This window comes from Micromys minutus, assembly GCF_963924665.1.
Source record: "Micromys minutus genome assembly, chromosome: 13".
NCBI classification, from domain to species: Eukaryota; Metazoa; Chordata; class Mammalia; order Rodentia; family Muridae; genus Micromys; species Micromys minutus.
In genome coordinates this window covers 55550690-55577354 of record NC_137982.1, presented here as the reverse complement: position 1 = coordinate 55577354, position 26665 = coordinate 55550690, and the positions used below count along the sequence as shown (strand labels likewise).

The following is a 26665-nucleotide window of genomic DNA, read 5'->3' as shown; positions in this document are numbered from 1 at the left end:
CTGAAATGGGAATTGATTGACCTAAAAGATGTAGCTGCCTCCAAGGTTTCCAATAGAGCACTGTCCTGCTTAGAATTAAAAGGGGGAGCTAAAATATGACTGATTTGTATTTAGTTGTGTAATTATTTTTACTTCTATTTTTGAGACAGAGTCTTAAGTAGCCCAGGCTGGCTTTGGCCTTCCCTAGAGTTTTCTACATGCTGGATAAGCAGTCTATCTGTTGAGCTACCTTTAGTCTTTTTGTTTTTGTTTTTTGTTGTTTTTGATAGGATCTTTCTGTTTTGGAGCTAGGCTGTCCCGGATTCTGTAGATCAGGCTAGACCAAAATTCAGAGAGCTTGTCTTCCCTCTGTCTCCTTAGTGTTGGGATTGAAGAGAAGTACCACCATATCCTGCTTCCTCTAGTCATAAAGAGTTGTCTTTTTCAAGTGCTGATCAGTGCTAGGTAATCTGGTTAATGTTTTCACATATCATATGATGGTAAAAGTGGTGTTTAAAGTTTTTAATGCATACACGCAGAGTTTTGCAAGAAAAATTTCAAGAATCACATCCACTCTTACTTACTCTCATTCACCTAGCACCAGTCACTTCTGTTTTGTTCAGATGTTTTAACTGCTGTATAGTATTTTTTAATTTGCTCAACCAAAAAAGTAATTTCCTGCTGAGCACCCCCTACCCCCAGTGTTATAAGGCGAAGTAGGGACGGCACACTTGGTGCTTGGAAAACACAGAAAGGAAAACTATGTAAAAGGAAGTCCTGTTGAAAACAAATGATGCCGGAGCTAGACTGTTGGGTCAGTCTTCTGGTTTATCCTGGGGCAAATTTCTTAGTGTGTGTTTGCCCTGGTCTTTTCTCTAAGACTGGGATAATTTTAGTCATTTCTGTGGGGATGTATATCTCAGCGTGAGCCTGCCCAGCATGGTCTAGGTTTGATATCTTGTATGCAGGAACAAACTTATACATGTCTTAACTCTCAACTTTTTATTTCGGATTGTCATGACAATTCATTACAATTTGGTTTGCTATTTAAAATTCATAAAAAATATATAGCTCACTGTAATACTTTGGGTTTGTTTGCCAAAAACCACCGAATATAAGCAACATTTGTCTATTGGACAAGATGTCTTTCTTTCTTTTTTTTTTTTTTTTTTTGAGAGAAAGTTTCACTGTGTGGCAAACCTGCTTATACTCAAAATCTCCCACCATAGTCTCCCAAGTGGGAGGGTTACAGACTGGTTCAAACCTCTCATGTCCTGTTAACTTTAAGAAACATTTTATTTTGTTAGTGGGAAGCAACTTTTGGGGAGTTGTAGTGGTGGGGGCTCAAAAACAGTGGCCACTCCTCCGGAAAGGGAGGGTTAAATGAGGGAGACAGGTAGCACTGCCGGAGCAGCTTTATAGTTTCTTCAGAGACTTTAGGAGAACTGCAGGTCACTCCCGTCCTTTTGTGTTCCACAGAAACAGAGCGCTGGGTAAATGTCATTTGATCAGAGTGGATTGAGAAGGGTTTGGATTGGGTTTGTTATCAGCTTGAACCAGATTTTTGTTTTCTGGCTTTCACTATGTACCCATGGTTGACTTGGAATTTAGACCAGGCTTCCCTCAAACTTGTGAAGAGCCTCCTACCTTTGCCCCTCAGTTGCGTGGATTACAGGAATGTGCCACCACCAGCCACTCTTTTTTGGTCACAATTCATTTTGAGCCAGATTCTTCACATCAAGCTTTTGCAGCCAGGAGTTTGTAAGCTACTGTTGGGTTATATAAATGGATGCACAGAAACAAAGGCAGGCCTCCACTCTTATTTTTATTGAAATGGGCTCCCCCTTTTTTTTTACTCAGGAAACACTCCACTTGGAGCCCATATTTATGGACATTTGTAAAATTGTAACGTGAAAATGTTGAGTTCATGAAAGCTTCTTGTGAAAAGTGTGCTTCTAAGAAAAGTCTCCTTTCATATGAGGAAAAGCCAAGCTGGGCTTGGGGGGTGTATGCATGTGTGTCCTAGATGTAGCCCTGTCTGGAAGGAAACTTGTAGGTTTCTCTCCATCTACCCCTCACCTTTCTAGATGGGGCCTTGCTATGTAGTTTCTTTATGTGCTGGAACCTGTGTTCCGAATAGTATCTGTTTGGTACTCTTTAGCTTTCTGGGGTAGCTTCCTTACCCAAATTCTTACATTTTCAGTCTAGATTCTTTACTATTTCAAGATCTCATCTATCTTTCCTAATTAGTTATTCATAGCTCAAGTCAATAGGAGAGCAAAAGAAATTTACTTTTCCCCAGAATAAGTGACAACATTTGTATTTGTGACCCATGTTGTTCTGTATTGAAATGGAGCAGCACATTTCTTACTGTTGAATGAGAAGATGTTTGAAGAAGCTTATATTTTAGGAGACCAGAATTTATTCTGATGTCTGAGAACATAGACATTGTCATAGAAAGTAGGTCAACTTTTCAGTGCCTTTATCAAAACACCCGCAGTTCCCGTTTCATTGCAAGTGAAGTAAATCTCATTGAATAAAGTAGCTGGTGTGTATATTCAGTCTACTTTCAAAATAGAGGAGTCTATTTTAAAAGGGACATTGATGCCAATCTGATTTCTCTCCTGCTTCTTTGTTGGAATGGGGGAATTCTGTAACCTTTCTGCTGTTCTTTCCACCGCTGGTTTTGTAAACTAGGACACAGTTGGGCACTGCTGAAGGCCAGCCAAAGGAGGAGGAGGTATGGCAGTAGGTGTATAGAGGTTCCCAATCATAGATAGCCCTAAGGATCACAGATAGAAAAAGTAGAGAACCTGGTATGGCACATGCCTATAATCTCAGTATTTTGAGGAAGCTGAGGCAAGGAAGATTGGGAATTTGAGGCCAGCCTATGCTACATAGTGGATTTGCCAAAAATATAGATAAATAGGACTGGTTAGATGGCTCAGTGGGTATGACGCTTGCTTCCAAACTTGATAACTTCTGCTTGTGTGCCTCATGACATAGGCTCCCACACATACACATGCATATTTAAAATTACTGTAAAATAATAGAAAGGAGCTAGTCATGGTGGTGCATGCTTGAGAGTGGAGAGTGGAGGGCCAGCAATTACCTTATCCTTGGGTAGTGAGTTTGAGGTTAGCATGGGAAACATGAAACTTTGTCTCAGAAATAGCAGACATGTAACCAACTGAACAAAGAAGTATTAAATTAACAAGAAGTTGATTTATTTTCTACAGTTTAACTGTATTTATTGAATGTGTGAAGAAGCATTTTACTCAGAAGAAGGCAGGTGTGGCAGTATCTATGCAGCCCCAGCACCTGAGGCTGATGCAGGAGGACAGGAGATGGGAACTCGCTGGACTACATATCAAGACTTTCCCAAAAGCAAAACAGGAAACACCACAATAAAAGAAACCAACAAAACATTGAGGGTTGAGGATGTAGAGCATTTGGTTGGCATAAACAAGTTCCTTGATTTGATCCCTATGTGCACAAAAAACGCTGTGTGCCATGCTGTAGTTATAATATATAAGCACATATGTTACAATATGTAATTCTGTTGAAAAGAAGCATTAGTACATACCATGGGGCCAAGGGAGGGGGAATTTGTGTGTATGTATTTGTTGCTGTTTACTGTCTGTCTGTCCATCTTCTGTCTATCAATAACAGGGTTTCATGAAGCTCTGGCTGGCTCATGAGCTCCTGATCCTTCTGACTCCGTGTCTCAAATGTTGACGATTATTCTGTTATTTGAGTGATCAAGGAGGGCTTATATGTAAGGTATATTTGGAAGAGAACAACAACAACAAAAAAATGAGTGTCATACATGTCCCACAGGAGAGGAATAGAGAAGGCACAGATCTAGGCTGGCCCTTGGTCAAGAGAGATGGTGGGGAGTGGGTGTCAGCAGAGACCTACCAGTCTGGGCTGCTTTGTGCTGAAGGATAGAGTCCTGGTGCAGGCTCTTGCTCAACACTACAAAGCACAAAGAAAAATTGTGTTTAGGTCTACGGAGACAACAGCTGGGACTAGCGTTCTGTGCGTTCCTGCTAACTTGAGTCAACAGCTGCCCAGCCTTGCTCTCACTGTAGAAATTATGAGAGTGATTTTCATATTAGCACATTCTGTATGGGTTAATGACCATTGTCTTGGAGAACCATAAGGCAAGTGCAGTTAGAGTAAGTTTATATTCATTTGTAAACACCAGAGGTTTTCTGATCTACATGGTTGTCCAGGGAAAGGAGAAAATGCAGCGCTGGTGTGGTTGAGTTTCTTTTTATCTACATTGTTGGCTTTGTTTAAGTGCTTTAGACCCCACTTACCTGCTGTTGCTCCGTGTGCTCATTTTACCAAAAGTTTCTGGGTTTGTTGTTTGTTTTGGGAGGATATGATTTCTCTACAACGATATCTCTGGAATTGCCTGTGTAGAGCAATCTAGCCTGGAACTAACCGAAACCCAACGCTTCTGCTGGGATTTAGGGCATGGACCACCATACCTGGATAGAAGTTCCTCCTTCCTCCTTTTAATATAGTGATTGGAAGGTTTCAGGGATTCCCCCTCCTGAGCCTGGGGAATTTCAGTTACTGTTACCACATCCATATTTCTATCTTCCATATCAGTGAGGATTATCCTACTTAAGTAGCCTTAGGGCTCTATTTTTTTTCTAGGTATGTAAGTTCAATTTATTAGGGATAATCAAAGCATATATTAAATCACTTTTGCTTGGTTGATTTTGATGGAGCCAAAGAAAAACCAACTATTTGGTGATTTGGTGGGTTTTTGGCAACCCATATAGCAAAGTCAGATAAAACCTGATTACCAGAGGACCTGTGTCACTCACACTTCAGCAAGTTTGTTAGAGACGCCTCAGTAGAGACACTGCTCCTACCTGATGTCTGTGTGTGCCCAAAAGCATCCTCAAGTCCGTACCAGAGTCCAGGGTTTCCTTTGAGCTTCCCCAGACTGGGTTTAACCTGTAGGAGCTTCTATACCCAGTTTCCCTTTCTTTCTTGACCTGGCTACTCATTTTTCTGCCTTCCAAATACCGTCTTCACTGGGTTACTAGGGACACTCTGACTCCCTTCTAACTGGCATTATGTGGGAAGTGCTCTAGGGAAGCAGAGGCTTCTGCAAGGTTTCCAAGGTGCTGTAAGTAACTAGTTGGTGTTTATTATTGCTCCAGCATGTGTAGATGGTGAAGATCCGTGTGATTGTCAGGACCGAATTATACAATGCGGTTCTTTTTATCCTTTTTTTTTTTTTTTTTTTTTTTTGCCTAAATCTTCACTCACACAGTTTTCAGAGAAATACTCCATAGTTCTTTTAAGGACATTTTCTACTCATTTGGTCTCAAACTAAAAGTTAAAGTGACTTGCTTGGGAAAATGTCAGCAATAGTTCTTGCTGTTTCAGTTCCTGATTATTCCTCATCTCTTATCATCTAGGCTAGAAATATCTTGGCTTCATGATTGTTTGAATGAAGATTTAGGACTTGGCTTCTGTAAACAGTAGAATATGGAGCAAACCTTTTGAGAATTTGACATAGACCTTCATTCCTTGCAGGAAATTAAAACATTCACAATGTTGCTCTGTCTGCATTGTGAACAGGTCTGTACTCTAGTGAGCAGCTCACAAGTCCATAGGCAGCGGGCCTGGTGAGCAAGGTACTCTTCCTTCTAGGTACTGAGTCTAAAAGTAGTATTTAAGGCTGAACTTGGTCACATGGGTCTGTGATCAGGAGGATCACTGAGTCTGAGACAAGCAAACTGGGCTGTTTACTGAGGGTTTGTCTAAGCAAACAAACAAGCAAAGGGTTAACATTGTGCTGCTGCGGACGACCTATATATGCTTCCGCCATGCTTTCAGGGTTTCTGATGGAGACTGAGTAATGATCTGAGCGGTCTAGTGGGCAGCAAAACAGGCCCAAATGTATTTTCTAACTATGCCCCTTTTTTCTCAAAGGAATGCTGTGGTTAGACTGTCAGGAACAGACCACATGATTTCCTACAGGCTGTGAAAATCGTAATGTAGCGTTTTTGAAAATATGAATTCCCAAATGATGGTGATCCCTCAGGGTTGAATGCTCATGTGGGTGGGTATTTAATTGAACTGAGCAGACTACTGACTGGCTTGTGGTAGACATGAGGTAGGGGCTTGTTAATTTGAAATTATCTACTTGAGTGTTACCCAGTATTGTGCTCAGATTCCATGTTTATACAGATTCAAAGGTTACCTCAATGTGTAGCATGGCACGGAGAACTCAAGTTGCCTGTTAAGGGAAACCTTTAGACCACGTCTCCATTTCCCCTTTGCAAGTTTGAAATTGTGGAACAAATTCAAGAGAGGATGTTAGCATTAAAACCCCAGCTGTACAATTTGTTTAAAACTCACAGGAAGGGCTAATTTACTTCCTGTCTGAAAGGGAAATGCTGGCTTCCTTAACTTCCTTCTTGGCTAACTCTGGCTAACTTGGAATATGGGTGGAGGAGGAGCTGGTCACACCCCCTCCCCCAGAAAACCTCATGCATACCAGGCAAGTGTTCTATCCTGAACATCCAGTACGGTCTCTGTTACTGATCTCACCTGGTTAGGAAGCCAGAAGAAACAGTTACCATCATGTTTCCGTTTAGTTTTGTGTTCTCCTTCGCCTCTGGTGTACGTTGTTGGGGTGGGGAGTCCTGTACTAAGGCTGCTTTTGCAGTTCAGGAGTCCTTCCCATCTCGCAGACATTATCTTGCATTGAGCCTTGTTTGTGTACACTCCCTGTGTTCTCTGAGATTTGAAAACAGACTTGTAAGGAAGAAACTGAAAGCCGTCTGACACTGAAAGGTAGATAGATTGTAGAGAGAATTAAATTGGACAGGGGGAGTGGATGACAAAAGTTTCTTATTTTTAAATTGAGCCAAGCAAGCATTCCAAGTGGGGCCAGTTGGCACGCTTCCTGCTATTTTAGTCCAGGCTTCTCCTTCTTACTGACCGTCAATTGTATTAACTGTTTGATGTGAGTCTGAACTGTGCTCTGAGGAAGGGGGGAGGGGAGGGAGGGAAAGTAGTGGAAACAGCTGGTGTCTTAATCAAACCCTCCCAATTATTCTTTGTGATTATTCTGGAGTAAGGAGTGGCCCAGGAATTGGACCTGGATAGTGGAATGGCACTGGCTTCTCACTCAGTGCTCTGAGCATGTTGGCTGGTTGGAATGCACCCTCACTCTGAGACACATTCTTTTCTCCCCTCCCTCTGCCTTCCAAGTGCTCCAATCTCCGATGTCTGTTTTTTTTCCTTTTTTTTTTTTGTTTTTGTTTGTTTTTTTGTTTTTTTTTGAGCTAAAGTCTCAAATGGTCCAAGCTAACTTTGAACTTGAACTTTTGAATTTATCCTGTCTCCATCTCCCGGAGACTGGGGCTGTGGATGAGAACCACCCGACCTCCTCCTTCTCATTCTTTGGCTTTGGAGCATGATACAGGAAGATAGATGGCAAGACAGATTCGTCCTCCTAAAGCCCTGGGCCCTCCAGGGATGTTCTCTTTAACTTCGCTTTGGTTAAATGTTCCAAAGAACGTTGGGAAGAGCCAGAGATACAGTTATATTCTGGGTCTCTGGTGAGTTCAGTTCAGCTGTAGTTGGTACTGTACTAATCTTCCTTCCTCATACTCCTGGATGATGACATTTCTCAGTCCACACTCCTTTTTTGTCTCAGCTGCTTAGTTTCACGCAGACCTGCCTGCCAGGCACCTTTTCAGAGCAGCAGTAGCAGCATAGGGGCGTCTTTGGTGTTAGTGTGTGAGTGAGGGGGTAGGGGTGTCTTTTACCAGCATTTTGTTTGTTTTATTTCAGAAAACTTCCTTAGATTTTACTTAAAAAACAAAACACTTGTATGTCCGTGTCATTGTGCACCAACAGCTCTGATTTTGTCTGAACAAAATTTTTGTCAGCAGGGGATGTTCCTGATATTATAACTACACTTTCAAATTCTTGAGGAAAAGAGAATTAGTTAAATTCGGGGCTAGGTAAGAAACTGGGAGCGTGTGTGCTTCAGTGACACACTCTGTCTCCCCAAGGCCCTGAGTTTGTGTCAGCTTAGCAGAGTCCTTGCGTGTGTTCTCGCCCTGCTTCCCCACCTGCTTCTGTCAGGCCCACTTCAGGACTAAACGCTCTGAAACTGTGCTGACACGAGGTATGGCTGGATACTGAGGACTTAGATAATGTTCCCAGTGAGTTGGGAGTGTGATGAGGAGGAGGAAGGATAGAAACGAGGAGAAAGATGGTGTTTACCAGTTCTTGGCTCCGAATGTTTGCTCAGAACTCTGAATGGAACCTTGGGCAAAGGGTACTACTTCTTTGGTCTCAGGAATCTCGGGTTGATGGAGTTTGACCTCTGTCTAAAGTTTTGTTTCTTGGGAAGCTAACTTCCAAGGCGCTGTGTGAAGGAATAGAAAAACAGTTTGGTTCATTCTCAGAGTAGGTCAGTACTTTTTCTTTCTTCCTTTTTTTCTTTTTTAAAACTAGACTGCAGGAAAAGCTAAGGTTGCTGTCAACCCCTTTGCTGCCTGGCCTACAGTGCAGTTCCTGTGGCCCTCAGGAACTTTGCCCTCAGAACTTGATTATCGGCCTTTCTGTAGGGTGGAGTCTGCTGCCTTTGTTTGCTCTCGGTGGGGCCCAGCTTTAAGAATCCCTTCCACTTGTAGGGAAGTTTGAAGGGTTTAAAAGCAGTGGACATGGTGACATGTTCCACAGTTGGCAATCTTCTTGGTGGCACTGTAGCTGTGCTGACTGGAATAGCAGCTTTAGCTTTAAAATCCCTATTTTACTGTCTCAAGGTGAAAAAAATCTGCCCAATACAATATTAAACAACCCCCCAGACTCTTACTCAGGTCCTTGCACATAGTATCTATCTTCCTGCTGATTCTTAAAGGCCTGAGCTTTGTCCTATGCAGTGTTGGCTTGAGGCTAAGAGGAGGGTTGTTTTCCTGAACACGATAAGGAACTGAGCAGGGCAAAGTAGGAGCTCTAACTGGTGATTGGTAGACAGGATGCCCTGGAATGTGGTTGGCCTGCAGCCCAGAATCCAGCACTTTGTATTTGTTTGTTTCTGGGAGACTGTGGTCTGGTGCTACTGTGACAGGAAGTGAGAAAGCTGGGAGTGGGGGAACCGAGAGGGGTGATGTCTTTGTGGTTCTCCTGTGAAATCTCTTTGTCCCTGGAGAGCAGTTCTGCTACAGAGCCCTACTGAGAAGCGAGCAGCCTTTGTGTCCAATGGGTCTCAGAGCTCTGAGGATTAGAGGGTGTGAGGTCTGACTGTGGCCTTCTACATCTCCGCACTTGAGTTATAGAAATGGTCTTGATCTCTTAGCATTGAAGAGCTCACTGAGTTTTGTGAATGCTTGTTTGTGGATCCCTGGGATTTACTGAAGGGTGGAATTATAGAAGGGCATGGATGTTAGATAATGTTGCAGAAGTTGTTTGGAGTCTGAAAGGGACAAAGAAACGGGCAGTCTTGGAGCCCTTCTGTGTGGCACCTTGCTGCCCACAGGAGTACCCACTTGCCCCTTTGATTTCAGCATCCCCTTACTGCAGGTGGCCAGAGTTTGCCCCTAACCAGGCAGAGCTGGTGGTTTCCTGGCATTGAAGTGGTATACCCATGACAGCGTGCCCTCCTCCTGCTGCCCCCTTTCCTTTCTTGCTTTGTTTCTCTTGCTCTTTATTCCAGCTGTGAAATAGGCATCTTTTAACAGCGTTGATTGGGTGGCTGAGTCCTCAACTTCTTGCTAAGCCGCCTAGCCCCTGTGCACACACACACACACACACACAGACCGGCCTTTGACTGCCCAGGAGGACAGCTGCCCTAGAGGCAGATTGCTGACATACCGCTAGAACAATCCCTTCCCTCTGTTCTGATCCTGGCCAGCACAATCTTCTCTGCTTCTAGTTCCTTCTCTTTACCATCCCAGCTGGGATCTTTGCTTCTGACTTGGTGAGATGTCATATTAAAAACCGAGAGGAATATTTTGATAAGATTTTCTTTCTTGAGGTGGTGTGTTTTTTTTTTTTTTTTTTTTTTTTTTTTTTTGCTAGATTTCAAGATGAGGCTTGCCAGTGGAAAAGTGGGTGATTGGTACAAAGTAGTCTCTGTCTTGTGTCCTCTACTTTTTGATTTGAGTGCTTGTTCCTTATAAAAAGAAATTTAGATGCTGGGTGGTGGCAGCAGCTCATGCCTTTAATCCCAGCACTTGGGAACCACAGGTAGGTAGACCTCTGAGTTCAAGGACAGCAAAGGCTACCTTGAGATACTCCCTTCCATTTCTAAAAATAAAAACAACACAACAAAAAAGGAACTTATTCTGAATTAGAACCCAAGCCCTAAACTAAGGATTGCTTTGCCTTGTAAAGTGAAGGTAAGTCCCAAAGGTCTCTTTGGGTGGGTCTGCTCCTTGCCTTTGCTTGTTTATCCCACTTCCTTCTTCAAACGTGTGTGTGTGTGTGTGTGTGTGTGTGTGTGTGTGTGTGTGTGTGAGTGTGTGTGTGTGTATGAGTGTTTGAGTGTGTGTGTGTGCATGTATGAGTGTTTGAGTGTGTGTGTGTATGTGACTGGGTGTTTGTGAGTGTGTGTGTATGTGTGTGAGTGTGTGTGTGTGTGTATGAGTGTGTGTGAGTGAGTGAGTGTGTGGCTAGGAGCCTACCTGGAGTTTCAGAGAATGTGGTCATCACACAGACACTAGCTAGACCACCTTACAGGCAGATTGGTATTGAATCAGAAGGTACTGAGAAGATTCTACTGATAATTTCTATTTGGAGATTGCAGTACACTGTGCTCTAGGGCTGGGTTTCATTCAGATGGGAAAAGCATTTCATCTTGTTACCTGTTAATATAGTTAAAATAGAATTCCGAGCCTCCTGTCCCTGCTTTATTCATAAATGCACTGTTGTCCATAAAGGCAAATGTTTCCTGAACCTTGCAGAAGGGCTATCTATTGTCCTTATTGATGCTTTGAAAACGTGGGGACTTTGTACATATGGCTCAGTTACATGTTTCCACCTTTTCCAAGTTATTATTTTCAAATGATGAGCAAAAGAGTTGAGGAATGCCACGGATAGGAAGCATAAGGGTTGGCGAGAAGCCGCCTCTTTAAAACAAAGAATGTGAGTTCAAAACTGTTGGATAACTCTCCTAAACCCAAGGGTTGAACTTTTTTTTTACCTAGGTTTTGTTTTTGTTTTGCCTTGGGATATAAGATGTCACAGTTAATTTTAGGATTTCCCTCTTAATGAAGAGTTGCACAGTATCATCAAATTACTAGATTTTTTTCCACTTTACTGTCCTCTCATTTTTCTCCCTCCTTTTTCAGGAAGGAGAAAGGCATTTGGCCTCTCCCCTTCCTGGAGTCTGACGCCTCCCCCCCCCCCACGCCCCTCCCTTTTATCTTGGTTTCCTTATCGGCTTCTCCCAGAGCCCTGCTTTTTCCTTATAAGGATAGGCAAAGTCCCTTTGCTCAGGTTGCAGAGGGATCTAGCTAAGTAGCTCAGTGTCTGTTGAGAAAATTCAGTGTCTGTCCCAGTGGAGGGCCTTGGAGAGAGGCACCTGGCTGATGGGGGAGGAGAGGGAGGTGGCCTGGTCTGAGAGATCAGAAGGACTTGTTAGACCAGTCCTGTGGATGTGTCATACTGCTCTAAAGAGAAGCAGGTTTGTTTCTTTCCCTGCCCTTTCAGTCCTGGCTTCCTTGACAGAGTCACACCTTTCTTTTGCTTCAAAGCTAGCCCAGCTTGAGCCGGTGTTAATGCTAGGGTTTGGGGAGTTCCAAGGACATGCAGGAGGGGGAGTAATGTTCTGTGACGATTCTGAACCCAAGCCCTGGTGAAGCGATTTCCCCCCTTTTGTGATATCTTTCAATATAAGGTTTCCTCAAACTCGCAGACTCCAGTGATCTTCCTGCCTGTGGACCAGTTTTTGTGGTGGCACAGACTTCTTAGTCAGCCTGGTACCCCTAGACTGTATTTCCCAGTCTCTACATTCTTTTTGAAATGATGAATTTACAGTAGAAGCTACAAATTCATCTTGTATTGTGGCCACCATCTGTAGTTTTAGCATTCTGGAAGCTGAGATAGAAGGATAGCTCAAGAGTCTGAGGACAGTTTGAGCTATGTAGGGTTACAGTCAGCTTAGACTAGAGTGGAGACCCTGTCTCAAACAAGCGAAGTGAAGAGAAGTCACACGTTAAATCCTGCAGTGGATGTAATACACACCTGTAGTCTCATCAGTAGGTAGCCGAGACAAGGAGCAACTCTGAGTTCTAGGTTAGCCTGGTCTATATTACTAAACCAAATTCACGTCTCAGCTTGGCTACATGCTGCATGGAGCTGGGCCAAGCCAGGATGGCTAGACTTTGTTGTTTGGCCATCTTATGGCCTATGTATTTATGCCCTTCAGATGCCCAGACCCAGAAACCCTTGCGGTCCTGGTTACCCAAAGCCTGGTCATCTCTCAGGGCCGAGGGGCCTTCTAATGCAGCACAGATCCATTGCTCTAGAACACAGCTTCTGGAAATCCAGCTCAGAAGAGATACTGCCATGCCAGCCAGGGGAGGATGGAATCACATTCCCAGTGGTTTGTTTGTTTGTGTTGGGAGAGGGTAGAACTGGATCACACAGAATAACTCAGATTGTCATGTAGCCCAGGCTGGCCTCGCTCATCAACTCCCAAGGATTCCCTGCCTTAGCCTCCCCAGTGCTTAGATAGCAGGTGTGTGCTCCCACCCCCATCTTTTCAAAACAGGTTTTTGTCTGTAGAACTCACTTTCTCTACCAGGCTGACGTCAAACTCACATCTGCCTGCCTCTGCCTCCTGAGTACTGGGATTAGAGGCATGTGGCATCGCCTCCTGGCTCTTTTTGTTTGTGTGTGTGTGTGTGTGTGTGTGTGTGTGTGTGTATCTATATGCATACACATGTGTGTAAGTGTCCTTAACTGCTGGGCTATCTCTTCAGTCCCATGTGTTTAAGTTCTTTCCTTTGCCACTGGAGTCAGCTACACTGCTTTCCCCAGAGGCCCCATTTCCTGCCAGAGTGAACCTTAGGGTGGACACAGTAAGACACTATTGCCCAGTCTTCTCAGTAAGTTGGAGCCTCTGGGATTAATAATATTTTATTAATTGCTAGTAATTTATTACTATTATTGTTGCTATACTGTGCTGTCTAGGCTGATCCAGAACTAGCTTAAGCAACAGGCACACACTGCATGCTCTTTTGTCTTTGGGTCTTTTCTTTGGTTTGTGTGTTGTAGAGGAGTAAACCTAGAGCCTTATGACTGTACTTAGCACTGTGTTACTGAGTTAGTATCCCAGCCCTGAAACTGCTTTTAAGAGATGGTCTTCTTGCCATTGAACTCCTTTTTGTGATTCTTACACCTCACTCAGACATGGCTTCCAGGGGTTAGTATGGATGTGATCTAAACAGACGTGAGAATTACTATAATTAGTCTCAAGCTCAGAAGGTAGAACTTTCATGAGGGATGGGCTGGGAACTGGAACCTTTTTTATTCATTCATTAATTCATTCACTTAATTATTTAGTGGATATGAGTGTTATGTCTTCAGATGCACCAGAAAAGGGCATCAGATCCCATTACAGATGGTTGTAAGCCACCATGAGGTGCTGCGAATTGAACTCAGGACCTCTGAAGAGCAGTTGGTGCTCTTAACCACTGAGCCATCTCTCTAGCCCTGGTAGCTGGAACTTTGGACTCTGGTACAATCACTCTTCCTAATATGGAGTCTTAGAAAAACTTTTCTCAGAATATGTTAGAAATTTTCTCAGAGTGTTAGAAATAATGGTAATTTTCTCTCTGTGTGTACTTGAACAGGAACATTGAACTGTAAGTTTTGGATACTTTCTTCTGACTGAAAATTATATCACGCAGTGCTGAAGTATTATTATAAGTTGCTTGCTGTATGTTACTGAGTGGTATTCCGTAGGAGGCTGTGTGTGTATTTGTAGTCATTAAATGAAGCTCTGGATGGATGGTAATGGAAATTAAAATGTAAACAGGGTTATAGTTCCAGGTTTTCTAGATTTTTTTTTTTTTTTTGGACAGAACCAGTGATTGTATTAGATCTTTTGAAGTCAGGGGTTTCATTTAATCTTTGCCATTAAGAAAAAATTCTAGTGGAATCATGGGAGCAAAAGGAGCATGTGGCTCCCCCCCCCACTAGTTTCTTGTGTTCAAATGTACTAATTACTACAGTTACATTGTCAATGGCTTCCCATACGTCTTGGCTTTCTCTAAGCACTTCATATGAATTGTTTCATTTAGCTCTTATAACTCCCTTATGTACTTTTTATTTTTCCATTTTACAGAGAAGAAAACTGAGGCACCTTGCCCAGGATTGTGTAAATGTTGGGTCTGGGACTTTAATACAGTCGGAATTTAAAAGCCCATGTTCTAGTATGAAGATGAAGATGATGATGGCGATGATGATGATGATAGGGTCTTACTATGTTGCCTAGGCTGGCTTCTATTTATACCAAATTCTCCTGCCTCAGCCTCCTAAATGCTGTTGTGTATGTAAGTCATGTTATCCCCAGCCCAAATTAGACTTCTTTATAGCAAATGTTTTTATTACACGTATTTATTTGTGTGTGCATATGTTTGGAACCTGTCAGAGCAGGTTTTTCCTTCTACCATGTGGCCCCAGGGTTTCAGCTCAAGTCTTCAGTGCACGATGTCTTAGGCACGAGCCATCTTCCCAGCCTCCAAATAGATTTCTGTAGCCAGTTTATAGTAAAACAAATCATTTCAGGGATTGTGCCTTTATTGGTGACTGGTTTCGTTGCCCTGCTATTTGATTGGCACTGATTATTTGTTCCTTCTAGACATTCGATTTAACTTAATATTCCTTGAAGTTCTGACAAGAGACTGACTTTATCATTGCTCAAATGAATGCCTGTAGACCTGGAAGGTCTTCCTAGTATGGGCGATATCTATCTGGTAAAGACTTATGTCTTGTTAAAAATAAACACAGCTATTCTCAAAAAACATAATCTTAGGAGAACAAGGCTAAACACCCCTTAATGGTCCTTTTTTGATGAAAGTGTCTGTTTGACAGTAGTAAGTGGTGAACTGGAAAGGTGTTTGATGCTGACCAAAGCCAGTGATTTGTAGATTGATTTGCAGCATAGTCTTTTCATGGTATGTGGCAGGAAGAAGAGACCTCATCAAGTTCTGAGACTTTCTGCTGTGGCCTGTCACGCTGTAGACAGAAGTATTGCCTCCTCCCTCTTTTCGATAAAGGTTAGGAAGAAAGTTCTGAAAGGTTATAGGCCAAAGGGCCTTGGACCATTTTTTCTTTTTAATTTGAGGAAAGGCCTTGCTAAGTAGCTCCAGGCTGGGCTTGAACCTGTGGTTCTCTTGCTTCAGCCTCCTAAGCACCGGGATCACAGCCAATTGCCGTATGTCCTGTTTGATGTGTGTCTGCACAGCACATCACAGAAGAGCGGACGGGCTTAAGAAATATTCCAGACCTGGGTTTCAGTTCTAAATTCGCTGCGCACTGTAGGAACTTGGCTAATTTTTTTCACCTATGAGTCTGTTTTAACATTTGCAGTAAAACTCAACTTCCTTATTGTTTTTGTGATTGCTAAGACAATAAATGCCATTCCAGCGTTGGTAATTTTTTCATGTTCTCTTTGTCTGAGGTAACAAACTTGTAAGGCCCTGAGAAAGAAATAAGAGTTAATGTAAGAGATTTGCAATGGCACAGTGACTGTCAGGTACTAGAGAAACACGTCTGTTCCAGAAACACTGGTTTAGGTGGGAGTTCCTTGTGCACAGAGCTGGAGTAGAGAAACCAGCTCATCTACTCTGTAGAACTCAGTCGTGTTCTAGATCCGATTAATTTCATCTACTACTTCACAAAATAGTTTGGGGCTGAGACATCACCATGAAGTAATGTAATTAGAAGATCGACTCAAGTCTTGAAATAACTTAATACCTCACCTTGTAGAACACACTATCTCAGCCATCTTCACAGCAGCTCAGACTTAGAACAACGGCCTGCTGCTATTGACATCACACAGATGCAGATGAGAGTAACCATAGCATAAGCCAGGACTGGGACAGTCTTGTGAGTTATATCCTCTCTCACACAGCCACTGCTTCTCCCTTTACACAGAAAAGCTGTTCATGCGTAGACCTAGGAGTGTGGCCTCTTCTCTGCTTAACTGTATTATCCTCTTAGTCAGCTTTAAAGCCAGGATGATGGAGAAGAATTTCTCCAGACCGTGCTGCGTGATATAGGTCCCTCAGTGCTGTCCTTAACTTTCCTTTTAACTGTGTCAAATTAAAGTTATGGTGGCAAAAAGTGACCATTTATGGCATGATGACAAGCACTGTCATCTGTGGCAGGGAGTGTTGTTTCTCTGTACCCGGTAGTAGTGGTCGCCTGGGCTTTTATTAGCAAGAAGATTACAGGGTGGAGGCTGCCACAGTGGTAACTGCAGTACAGGCCCTGCTTAAAATCAGTAACTGGAGGAGTCTCTTGAGCTGGGTATTCTTGATGTGGAAGGTTCATAGGTCATTGTCCATAGCAGATGAAGGAAGTGTTTAGAATGAAGAAATAGGGGTAAGAAGGTAACAGTTAGAACAAGATAGATTGTTACACTCCAGTCCTTGGGAAGTAGAGAGACAGGAGGATCAGGAATTCAGGGCCAGCTTCAGCTTTATAGTGAGTTTGAGGCCAGCCCAGGAGATGTCACAAGCAAACAGAACCACAAAAAACAACATAGTAAAGAAAGACCTTTGAGTGGCCATTCGGAATGTGGGGTAGGGTATGAGAAAGTGGCACTGGGGCAGAAGGCGTCGGGCTGAATGAGAACAGGGGTGATAAATGATTGTGGGAGCCTAGGGCTGGGTAGGACGCATTCAGGGACAGTTCAGTGTGTTCTCGGATTTAGTGATTGAACAGACTCAGTTTCCTGGGCATCTATTTATCAGTTTCCTCTGCGTCCTCTTGCCTGCTGAATGCCAACACAGGTAAGGCAAGCAGGCTATATAGCGTTTGTGTTTGGTGGGGCTCTGGGAAGCGTGGGAAAGGGAGCCTAGCAGAAGGCCCAGCCTAGGCCAGTCCCCACATGTCTTCCCCCCATGACTATTGCATTGGTTTCTCAATGTCTTTGTGGGCATGCTGGGACTGGGCTTTGAGGTTTCTGCCTTAAGGGTGCGAAGGAGGGGGAAGGGCATTCCAACCACAAATTTCACCCCCAAATCAGTTGCCTATAACAGAGACTATGTGGGGCTTTAACTGCATTGTGACCTGGTCTGGTTCTACATGGATTTACAGCTAGAGGAACTGCAGATCACAGTGTAATCTGTGCTGTGATTAATCCTACATCCAAAGCCCTGATAACTGAACATGGCAAAGTCTAAAGGGTATTTGTCTCATTAAGCAAAACTCCAAATTGTTTCTTAAAAACCTCTTTCATTTCCATTACTCCCCTTATCTTCTTATATGTATGCAGTGTATGTAGTTTATTTTCTTCCCATTCTCATTTTTCCTCCAAATATTTCTGCAGCTCTCTCCTTCCTGCTTGCTGCTTGCTGAGGTGGCTGGGATGCTTCCATGGTTTATCTGAATCTAGACTGGGCTATTCTCTGTGCTAAACCAATCAATTACGGGCCTTCTCTCAACAGGTGTGTATGGAATATATATTTGTTAAGAATTAAAAATTATTTTAGGTGCCTTCTTTTCTTAGGTATATGGTGAGAAGTTAAGGGAACAAGAGAAAAAAAAATCCTCCTAGTTTGCCATTCAGCAGTATACATTTTATCTCTCTACCTATCTATCTGTCTGTTTTTGAGACAGGATTTTTCTATGCAATTCTGGCTATCCTGGAACTTGCTCTGTAGACTGAGCTGGCCCTGAACTCATAGCGATCCATCTGCATCTGACTCCCAAGTACTGAGACTAAAGCTATGAGCTACCACACCTGGCCACAAAAACTTGAGACAAGATCTTGTTAAGTTGCCCAGGCCAGCCACAAATTTATGTAGGCCGGCCACATAAGCTGTGCTCGCCCGCCTCCTGAGAAGGTGGGTTACCCCGCAGCACAGCCGCTTGAGGCTTGAGGCGGTGCCTTACTCACAGGCGGCGCCTGTGGCTCTGCCACTGCTGTTTCCACTAACACGCCCTCTGCCTCGTGTGGCTTTGTGAGATAGACCTCATACATGTGTGAGACATGGAGGCTTAGGTTCTTTTGTCTTTCCACTTGGGATGCTCTTTTATTTTTATTTACGTTTTGACTTTCAAGACAGGGTTTCTCTCTGTGTGTAGCCCTGGCTGTCCTGGAACAATCTCTGTAGACCAGGCTGGCCTCAAACTCACAGAGCCCTGCCTGCCTCTGCCTCCCGAGTGTTAGCATTAAAGGCGTGCACCTCCACCGCTCAGCTTATGTCTCCATTTCTTCACTGGCATTTAACTTAGTTCATCACTAAAGCTGCGTGTATAGTGTGCAGGTTTGGGGGAGGTTAAATAAAATTTGTGTTGTTCTATTATCTCTAGAAGTAGGTTGTCCCTGTACCAGGGTCTTAAAACAATTATTAAGCCGATGCCTGCAAATACTTCCAGAGAAAAATAACCTCATTTTAACCCCACGCTGCCCTGCCAACAGTGAGAGACTTGGGTGGAGCCACAACCTTCTCTTTCAGTAGTTCCTAGAGTGCTGAAGAGGGTAGGTGATAGGCAAAGGGTGCTGTTGGAGCCGACCCTGGTGATGGGTTCCCAGGCTTGGTTGGTGGTGGCTTGCTTTCTGCACTGCAGTAAAAACACAGAGGGCATCTTCTGTCTTCTCTGACCTGTGATCTTTTCTCTTCTCTCTGACCCGCCCCCCCCAGTGTGAAGTGAGGGACCTACTCCCTCCTTTCTACTCCCTCTGTGGTCCACCTTACTTCTTATCCTGTCCTGCGGCGGCTCCTCCCCTTACCTTCATGGACGACTCAGAGGTGGAGTCGACCGCCAGCATCTTGGCCTCTGTGAAAGAACAAGAGGCCCAGTTTGAGAAGCTGACCCGGGCGCTGGAGGAGGAGCGGCGCCATGTCTCGGCGCAACTGGAACGCGTCCGGGTCTCACCACAAGATGCCAATTCACTCATGGCCAACGGCACCCTCACCCGTCGGCATCAGGTAACCCTCTTTCCATCAGACCTGCAGGTAGGATGTTGGCATGGTCACAACCAAGGTCACATCCTTAATGAGATGCTACTGGCTCTGGGCTGTCCAGCGCTTACACTTCAAGACAAGCTGTTCCCGGGACATTATAAATGCTGATTAAGAAATAGGGGATTTGTTACTGATCTGAGTCGGGTGGACTTTAGAAACCCTTTGTGACTTCCTGTTCTGCTAGAGTGTGTTTTCTGGATGGGGACACAGCTCTAGTTATTTCTAGTTGTGGTTCTGTTCTTTGGAGCTGTACTCAGAGTCACTTCTGTTTTCTTTGAAATATCTTTTCTCAGGGTCAAAAATTAGGAAAGTATATGTACTTAGTGGTTGGGGAAGTTAGGTATCTTGAGCTCCTAGCTCCAGCTCAGTCTCAACCAGGGAACCATCTTTTCTCAGAAAGTGTTACAGTTTTCATAAATTGTATACTCCTTTCCTATATGTCCGCTTATTGTTGGGTGTGTAAGTCATGTTTTGGAGGAAGGGGTCATTGTTATTTTTGCTTGTTAGCGTGGGGGTGGGGGTGGTCATGCTATTATTTAACCCAGATAACCACAGGAGCCAGTAGTGGTCTCTGGGTTGCTGACTTCGATGTGACTTGGGAGGACTGGTGTTAGAAATGAGAAGTATATTGTGTTTCCTATGGTCTTTGTCTGACTTTACTGTGACGTAGTCTGAGGTTTTACCAGTAAGTCTGCACGCACACATGCTGGGCACTGCTTTAGCAGACTGACTGACTGTAGAGGTCTGAATGGAATTAGAACAGTGCTTACATTCAGTTCTTTTAACTGATTGCTTAAACTGATTTGTTTTTGTTTGTTTGTGTGTTTGTAGTGCTAGAGATTGACCCTGGAGCCCTGAACGTGACAGGCAAATACTCTACCGTACAGCTACGTCCTAGACTGTACTCACTGACTTACTTATGAGGAGCCGGGGGTGGAATCCTGGGTCTTGTGCCTGCCACGAAACATTTCCAGTCCTTTGGGGTTTTGAAGGCTGTTGGCGTATAGCTCAGGCTGACCTTGTGCTCCTGCCTCTGCTTCCCTAGTGCTAGGGTGACAGTCATGCCCAGCTTCTTAACCCTTAGCCTAGCAGGTATGATTGGAAATAATCAGAACCAGGAGGCCATGTTTCCAGTGTTCAGGGAACTTTTCAGGAACTCGAGTATAGAGAGCTAGGGATGAGACACACTGAAGGAAAGTGGGGTGCTTGGACTTTAGGGGGCGGGGAATCCCAGGATTTAGTGGTTTCTCCTTTATTTTTAACCTCTGCTCAGCACTGAAACCACACCCTTCCTTCTTCCTAAAAGGGTGTTTAACTTCCTCCCCTGCTGTGTTACCCTGAATGTAAAGGGAGAATGGGTGGAGGAAGAATGTCCTCTCTAGGTTGTTGGCTCTTACTGTGTTCTATGGGAGAGGAGCAGCAAATGTGCTTTTATATATACAGTCTCATTGGGTTATGTGCTAAAGATAGAGCAATTTAAGGACATTTGAGAATGTGTTCTGTGGCTGTAACTTCATAAAGATGTTAAGATTTTTCTTGAGGGGCACTGTTGAGTACTTTCCTTCATATTTGGAAAGGGAGAATTGACTCTCCTTTAAAAAGCTTCCTGGAATGGAAGTTTCCCATGGTGCCACAGCATGAAGATTCCTAGAATAATAAAGAAGGCTTTTTTTTTTTGGGACACCCTGTTCCCCCTTTATAGCTTCCCTAACTTACATTCTTAGGGTTTCCCCAGTAGGGAACTAACCTGAGTCTGTGCCATTTATTCAGCAAACTGTTGGTCTTTGAATGCTTCTCATGTGCCAAGCACTACTCAAGGTATTAGGGCTGCAGCAGCCTAGAAACTCCTGAACTCAACCCCTGTGTGCTCATGGAACTTACATGCTGATGTGTCAGAGACCCTCCCCATGCCAGAATTCTAGGCCTGATTCCAATTTAGAGGAAAGTGCTATCTTAAGATTAAGGAGTGTTACTGTTCTTATGGGAACACTGTCACAAGGATTTCAGTCCACAAATACCTTCTCAAAAGCCCTTTCATTTTTGAAAGAAAGATGTGTTTGACAGAACAAAGGACAGACAGAAAATGAATTGTTTTGTGGGATATGTTTCAGAACGGCCGGTTTGTGGGCGATGCTGACCTTGACAGACAGAAATTTTCAGATTTGAAACTCAACGGACCCCAGGTAATTGTTGTGACTCAAGGTCTAGATGGTTTCATTCACATCTTTTATCTCTCTATGCTGGAGTGCTCATTGTAAATATTTGTTTATTCTGTAATTTAGGAAATTAAAAAGATGCTGTTCCAAATTATAGTTTTGTTGATTTTTTAAAATCGTTGCCTTTTCTCTTGGCATACCTGTCTCGTTTGATCTCCAGAAACTGCAGTTGTGTTGGGGGCGAGCATAATTCTGCATTGTAGGAAAGCTTACTTAAGATCTGACCAGGAAGATGAATGACTATGATTTTATGAGTAACATAAAACCAGCCAAAAGATAACATTTGCTGGGCCTGGTGGGGCAAGTCTGATCTCAGTCTTTTGGGGGGTTGAGGGAGGATTAAAAATTTCAAGGCCTACCTGGAAAATTACTGAAACCTTATCCCAAGTAAAAGTAAGAAGAGGGCTCTAGATATTTTTTTCCAGTGGTAGGTGGAGTGCTCGCCTAGCTACCTAAAACGAAGCAAAAACCTCTTATTTTTATTATTTTTAAATTCTTATCTTTATTGGGTAAGCTGTTCTTTTTGAGGTATTGCTCAAAGGTAGATGTAACAGTTACACAGTTCAGATTCAAGTAGGTGACCAGCGCAGGGGTTAATCACTGTCTATCACTCGGTCAGTGTGGTTTTAGCTTCCTTCTTAAAATGTGTTAGATAGCTAGTGCTGGGAAGTTTCATATCGGTCTTTGTGTCTCTCTGGTCCTGGCTGGCCTGGAATTTGCTGTGTATATTAGGTCAGCCTTGAATTTACAGGTCTGCTTGCCTTTGCCTGGGATTAAAGGTCGGCACCAACTTGCCCTGCCCTTTTATACAAATTTTAAAGATAACAACCATTTTTCCCTAAAAGCCCCCGAGGGCAGGGAGAGGCTTGGAGAGTTCCTGCTCTCAGGACGGATTTCCAGGATGGGCTGCTGCTTGCATTTAGCTTCACATTTTCTCTCTCACAGGATCACAACCACCTTCTCTATAGCACTGTCCCCAGGATGCAGGAGCCAGGACAGATTGTGGAAACCTATACGGAAGAGGACCCTGAGGGAGCCATGTCTGTTGTTTCTGTGGAGACCTCAGAGGATGGGACCACGAGGCGCACGGAGACCACAGTAAACTGAGATTTTCATGTCTTAGAGTGATAGGTCCTCCGTGTCCTTCAGTAGAGAAGCTAATGAGTTAAGTGAGCGATGGCCACTGATCGCCAGAAAGAAAGTGGTCACTGGGGAAACAGACAAGGTAAAAGAAGTTCAGGAAGTGGGAAGAGAGGAGGCATGTGACAGCTCCAGTAGCTTCCGGACAGGATGTTAGTGACTGGGCAGTGTTCTCCACTGAGGGTTTCTATGTAAAGACCTAGGGTAGGCTTTCTTTCTTAGAGTACTGTGGAATCTAAACTTAGATTTATTATTTCCTTCAACAATTGGTTTTCCTTTTCTTATTTAACTGAAGGTCAAGAAAGTTGTGAAGACGATGACAACTCGAACAGTACAGCCAGTCCCCGTGGGGCCTGGTGGGCTGCCCGTGGATGCCTCGGCAGTCTCCAATAACTATATCCAGACCTTGGGCCGTGACTTCCGCAAGAATGGCAACGGGGCCCCTGGTCCCTATGTGGGGCAGGCGGGTACTGCTACTCTTCCTAGGAACTTCCACTACCCTCCGGATGGGTATGGCCGACACTATGAAGATGGTTATCCAGGTGGCGGTGACAACTATGGCAGTCTGTCCCGGGTGACCCGGATTGAGGAGCGGTATAGGCCCAGCATGGAAGGCTACCGTGCACCCAGTAGACAGGATGTCTATGGGCCCCAGCCCCAGGTCCGCGTAGGCGGGAGCAGTGTGGATCTGCATCGTTTTCATCCAGAGCCTTACGGGCTGGAGGATGACCAGCGCAGCATGGGCTACGATGACCTAGACTACGGCATGATGTCTGATTATGGTACTGCTCGTCGGACAGGAACGCCCTCGGACCCTCGGCGGCGTCTCAGGTGGGCAAGGATAGGGCGAAAGGCTTTTTTTCCCAGATGGGGAAGAGGTGGCTTTAGGGACCCATGATGCTTGTGGACCGTTGGGCTCCTTTCTCTCTTTTTCGTAGAAAGAACAGCAAATGTTGTTTTACCATCTTACTCTTGGTTGTAATTACTCTGTCGTGTTTGTTTGCTAACTTCTGTTCTTGTTTGAGACAAGAACCTCAGTAGCTCAGTCTGTGCACCAATCTGGCTATAGTAGGGGATGACTTTGAACTCAGTCCTTCCAAATTCTGGGACTGTAGGTGAGCCACCACATCACTTAGCTTACAATCCACAGGCTGAGGCAGGGTCATTGCAGTGAGTGCAAAGCGGGTTTGGACTATCATATTGACCATTTCTGAACGGTCAAAAGAAAAAAGTGATTAGGGGTAGTTATTGGACTAAAGCTCAAGAAATGGTTGAGCTGCAGTAAGTTCTGCCTAAGATCGGGCTCCCTTCTGGTGACAGAGAAGGGAGCCCAGGGACCTGGGAATGTTCATACTCTTGTTCTTGGGAATCTTGTTAGCTACTGTTTCGGTGCTAGACACAAGATTTTGTTTAAGAACTGTCCTTGCAGTAGTTCAAATCCTAATGTTTACAGATAATGATTTTTGAGCTCACAGAAACCCTAACACTTTGTATTTAGGGTTTTGTGGAGGTGGTGAGCAGGAAGTGGGCCTCCCGAAGATCGCTAAGCACCTGTCTTCTGTAGGTGCTCTGTGGTGGCTGAGGTGTCCTGATTACTGTTTGGATGAGTAGTTGCTGTGGGAGAATATTTTACAATGTTGCTGTTGACGGGGCACCACTACTTTCTAAAGGACCCATTTAGGCTTTGTGTGATATTTGTTAGCGCCTTCATCCTGTCTCTTGTTGGGTTTTCATATTTTTTAAAGGTTATTTTAAAAATTCTTACTTTTTCTGGGTGTGTACAAAACATGTTTGGTCTTGGGCTGCAAACATTACTTTAAAAGTAGGGTTTATATCTTTCTAGTCAAGGAGGCTCACAGTTACCATGGTAGCGAGGGAGCCCTGGCAGCGGTTACAGTTCTCATATGCAGGTTCATGACCTTCCAAAGCTAAGGTCTTGGCACTTTCCAAATGTGTATTAGGTAGTATTGGCTAACCATGAACTAGTCTGGGACGGAGAAGAGGCCCTATTATCTAAGCCTGAGTCACAGACACTCTTCAGATGGCATGGTTAGCAAATTCAACTCCCCTGTGACTCACCTTTTATTCCTAAAGGGGCACCAGATCTTAGCTGGTGTAAATTAGCTAGGGTAGGTGATAGCAGCTATCACTGGAACAGTCTGCCCAAGGAGTGGGGCTGAAGTACAAGTCTGCTCTGACTTCCTCATTAGTCAAGAGAGATTAGACACTGGTGGGTGTGGATGACCAGACCATTCCTGCTGTCCTTTGAAGTGCCAGTTCACAGAGAGAGGGTTTGGGGCTTGGTTCTTGGGTTTATTCCAGAGTGACATTGAGTTTGAAATCCTGCTTGACTAGCAAGATTCTTGACTAGAAGAGTTGTACTTCCTGTTTTGGGCCTTCAAGAATGGTGCAAGGTCAGACTTTGACGGGAGGCAGTGATTAGTGGCAAAAGCAGTGAACTTGAGAACCCTGGTTCTAGTTGTGCCTCTGCCACACAGAGCCTCCCTGGGTTTTTCAAGACAAGGGTGTGTAGCTCTGATTGTCCTTGAACTTTCTTTGTAGACCTGGGAACTCAGAGATCCCCCTGCCTCTGCTTACCAAGTGCTGAGATTAAAGGCATGCATCACTACTGCCCAGCCCAATTTTTTTTTTTATTTATTTTATCACAATGACTTGTTCTACTGAATCCTTTATTATTTAATGGTCAGTGTTGATACAGGTTAGGCAGGCAAATTTTCAACGTTTGACGGTGGGAGTAGTTTTATGGAACAAACAGCCCCACACAACAGTCTACTCTCCCCAGTGGGAGCCCCAGGGTGAGATGAGCTCAGACAATAGGGCTCATCCTTTGTGCTTATAAATAGCAGTGTGACAGGTTTGCCCTCTAGTGGGTATTGGTGGTACTGAAACAGGAAAAGTTACTTCTCATTTCACATCTTTCAGTGTCTCCTGATTTGAGAACTGGGACTTTCCAATAAATGTTGGTGTGTAGGTGCCATTTTGGCAGAATTAGAAGTATAGAAGTCGAAGGACGGAACTCATTCTTGGCGCATACCTGTCTGACCGAATAGCATTTAAGGCTGTGACAATTAATGTTCAAGTTTATACCTCAGTAGTACTAAAGCTAAGTCCTCCACTTTTCCTGATCAGCGCCTCTTTAATTTCCAAAATAGGGCAAGCTGATGGCTCTGTTCAACTGGCTGTTTACTGTGTGCCCATTCCTGGTTTGTTCTCTTTGTAACCAACATTTTCAAATACTATCTTTCACAATCAGCAGATGTCACAGGTTACTTCTAAATTATTAAAGTTGGGGCCAGGGAGAGGGTTCAGTTGGTGAATTGCTTTCTGCACATCTGTGGAGGCTCACGCTGGGGAAGCAGAGATTGGGTTTTGCAGGACAGTCGGTCTAGCTTAGCTGAATCAGCAAGCTTCAGATTTGGAAGAAACTCTGTCTCAAAATAAGGTAGAGGACATTGAGAAGACTTGCCCAGAATCATTAAAGATTGGCCACACAGAGGAGATACGTGACCTCTGTATAGAGCTGTGGTCCTACCTTGAAGATGATGGGTAACGGGAATGTCTACAAAACCAGATTTAACTGTTTGGTTCTTTGTTCTTTCAAAATTGTAGGAGCTATGAAGACATGATTGGTGAAGAGGTGCCACCAGATCAGTACTATTGGGCTCCTTTGGCTCAGCACGAGCGGGGAAGTTTAGCAAGCTTGGATAGTCTGCGCAAGGGAATGCCCCCACCTCCAAACTGGAGACAGCCTGAGCTGCCAGAGGTGATTGCCATGCTAGGCTTCCGCTTGGATGCTGTTAAGTCCAACGCGGCTGCATACCTGCAGCACTTATGTTACCGCAATGACAAGGTGAAGACTGACGTGCGCAAGCTCAAGGGTATCCCGGTATTGGTAGGGCTGTTAGACCATCCCAAAAAGGAAGTGCACCTCGGAGCCTGTGGAGCTCTCAAGAACATCTCTTTCGGGCGTGACCAAGATAACAAGATCGCCATAAAGAACTGTGACGGCGTCCCTGCCCTGGTGCGATTGCTCCGGAAGGCTCGGGATATGGACCTGACCGAAGTGATCACTGGTAAGTGCTGGGTTAGGGCACTGTGAACCATAGG

The 26665-nt window shown here is 44.2% G+C and overlaps 1 protein-coding gene across 4 annotated transcripts in view; it reads left to right on the top strand.

The window, feature by feature from the left end:
- Positions 1-26665, top strand: part of CTNND1 (catenin delta 1) — a 46066-nt gene that overhangs the window by 4605 nt on the left and 14796 nt on the right. For all 4 annotated transcript variants that reach the window (XM_080927915.1, XM_080927914.1, XM_080927913.1 and 1 more), the window contains exons 2-6: positions 18858-19145; positions 21293-21364; positions 22343-22495; positions 22833-23368; positions 26168-26631. In XM_080927915.1, coding sequence (XP_080784041.1) covers positions 18951-19145; positions 21293-21364; positions 22343-22495; positions 22833-23368; positions 26168-26631 — 1420 coding nt within the window. In that variant the 5' untranslated portion in view covers positions 18858-18950. The remainder of the gene's footprint in view (positions 1-18857; positions 19146-21292; positions 21365-22342; positions 22496-22832; positions 23369-26167; positions 26632-26665) is intronic.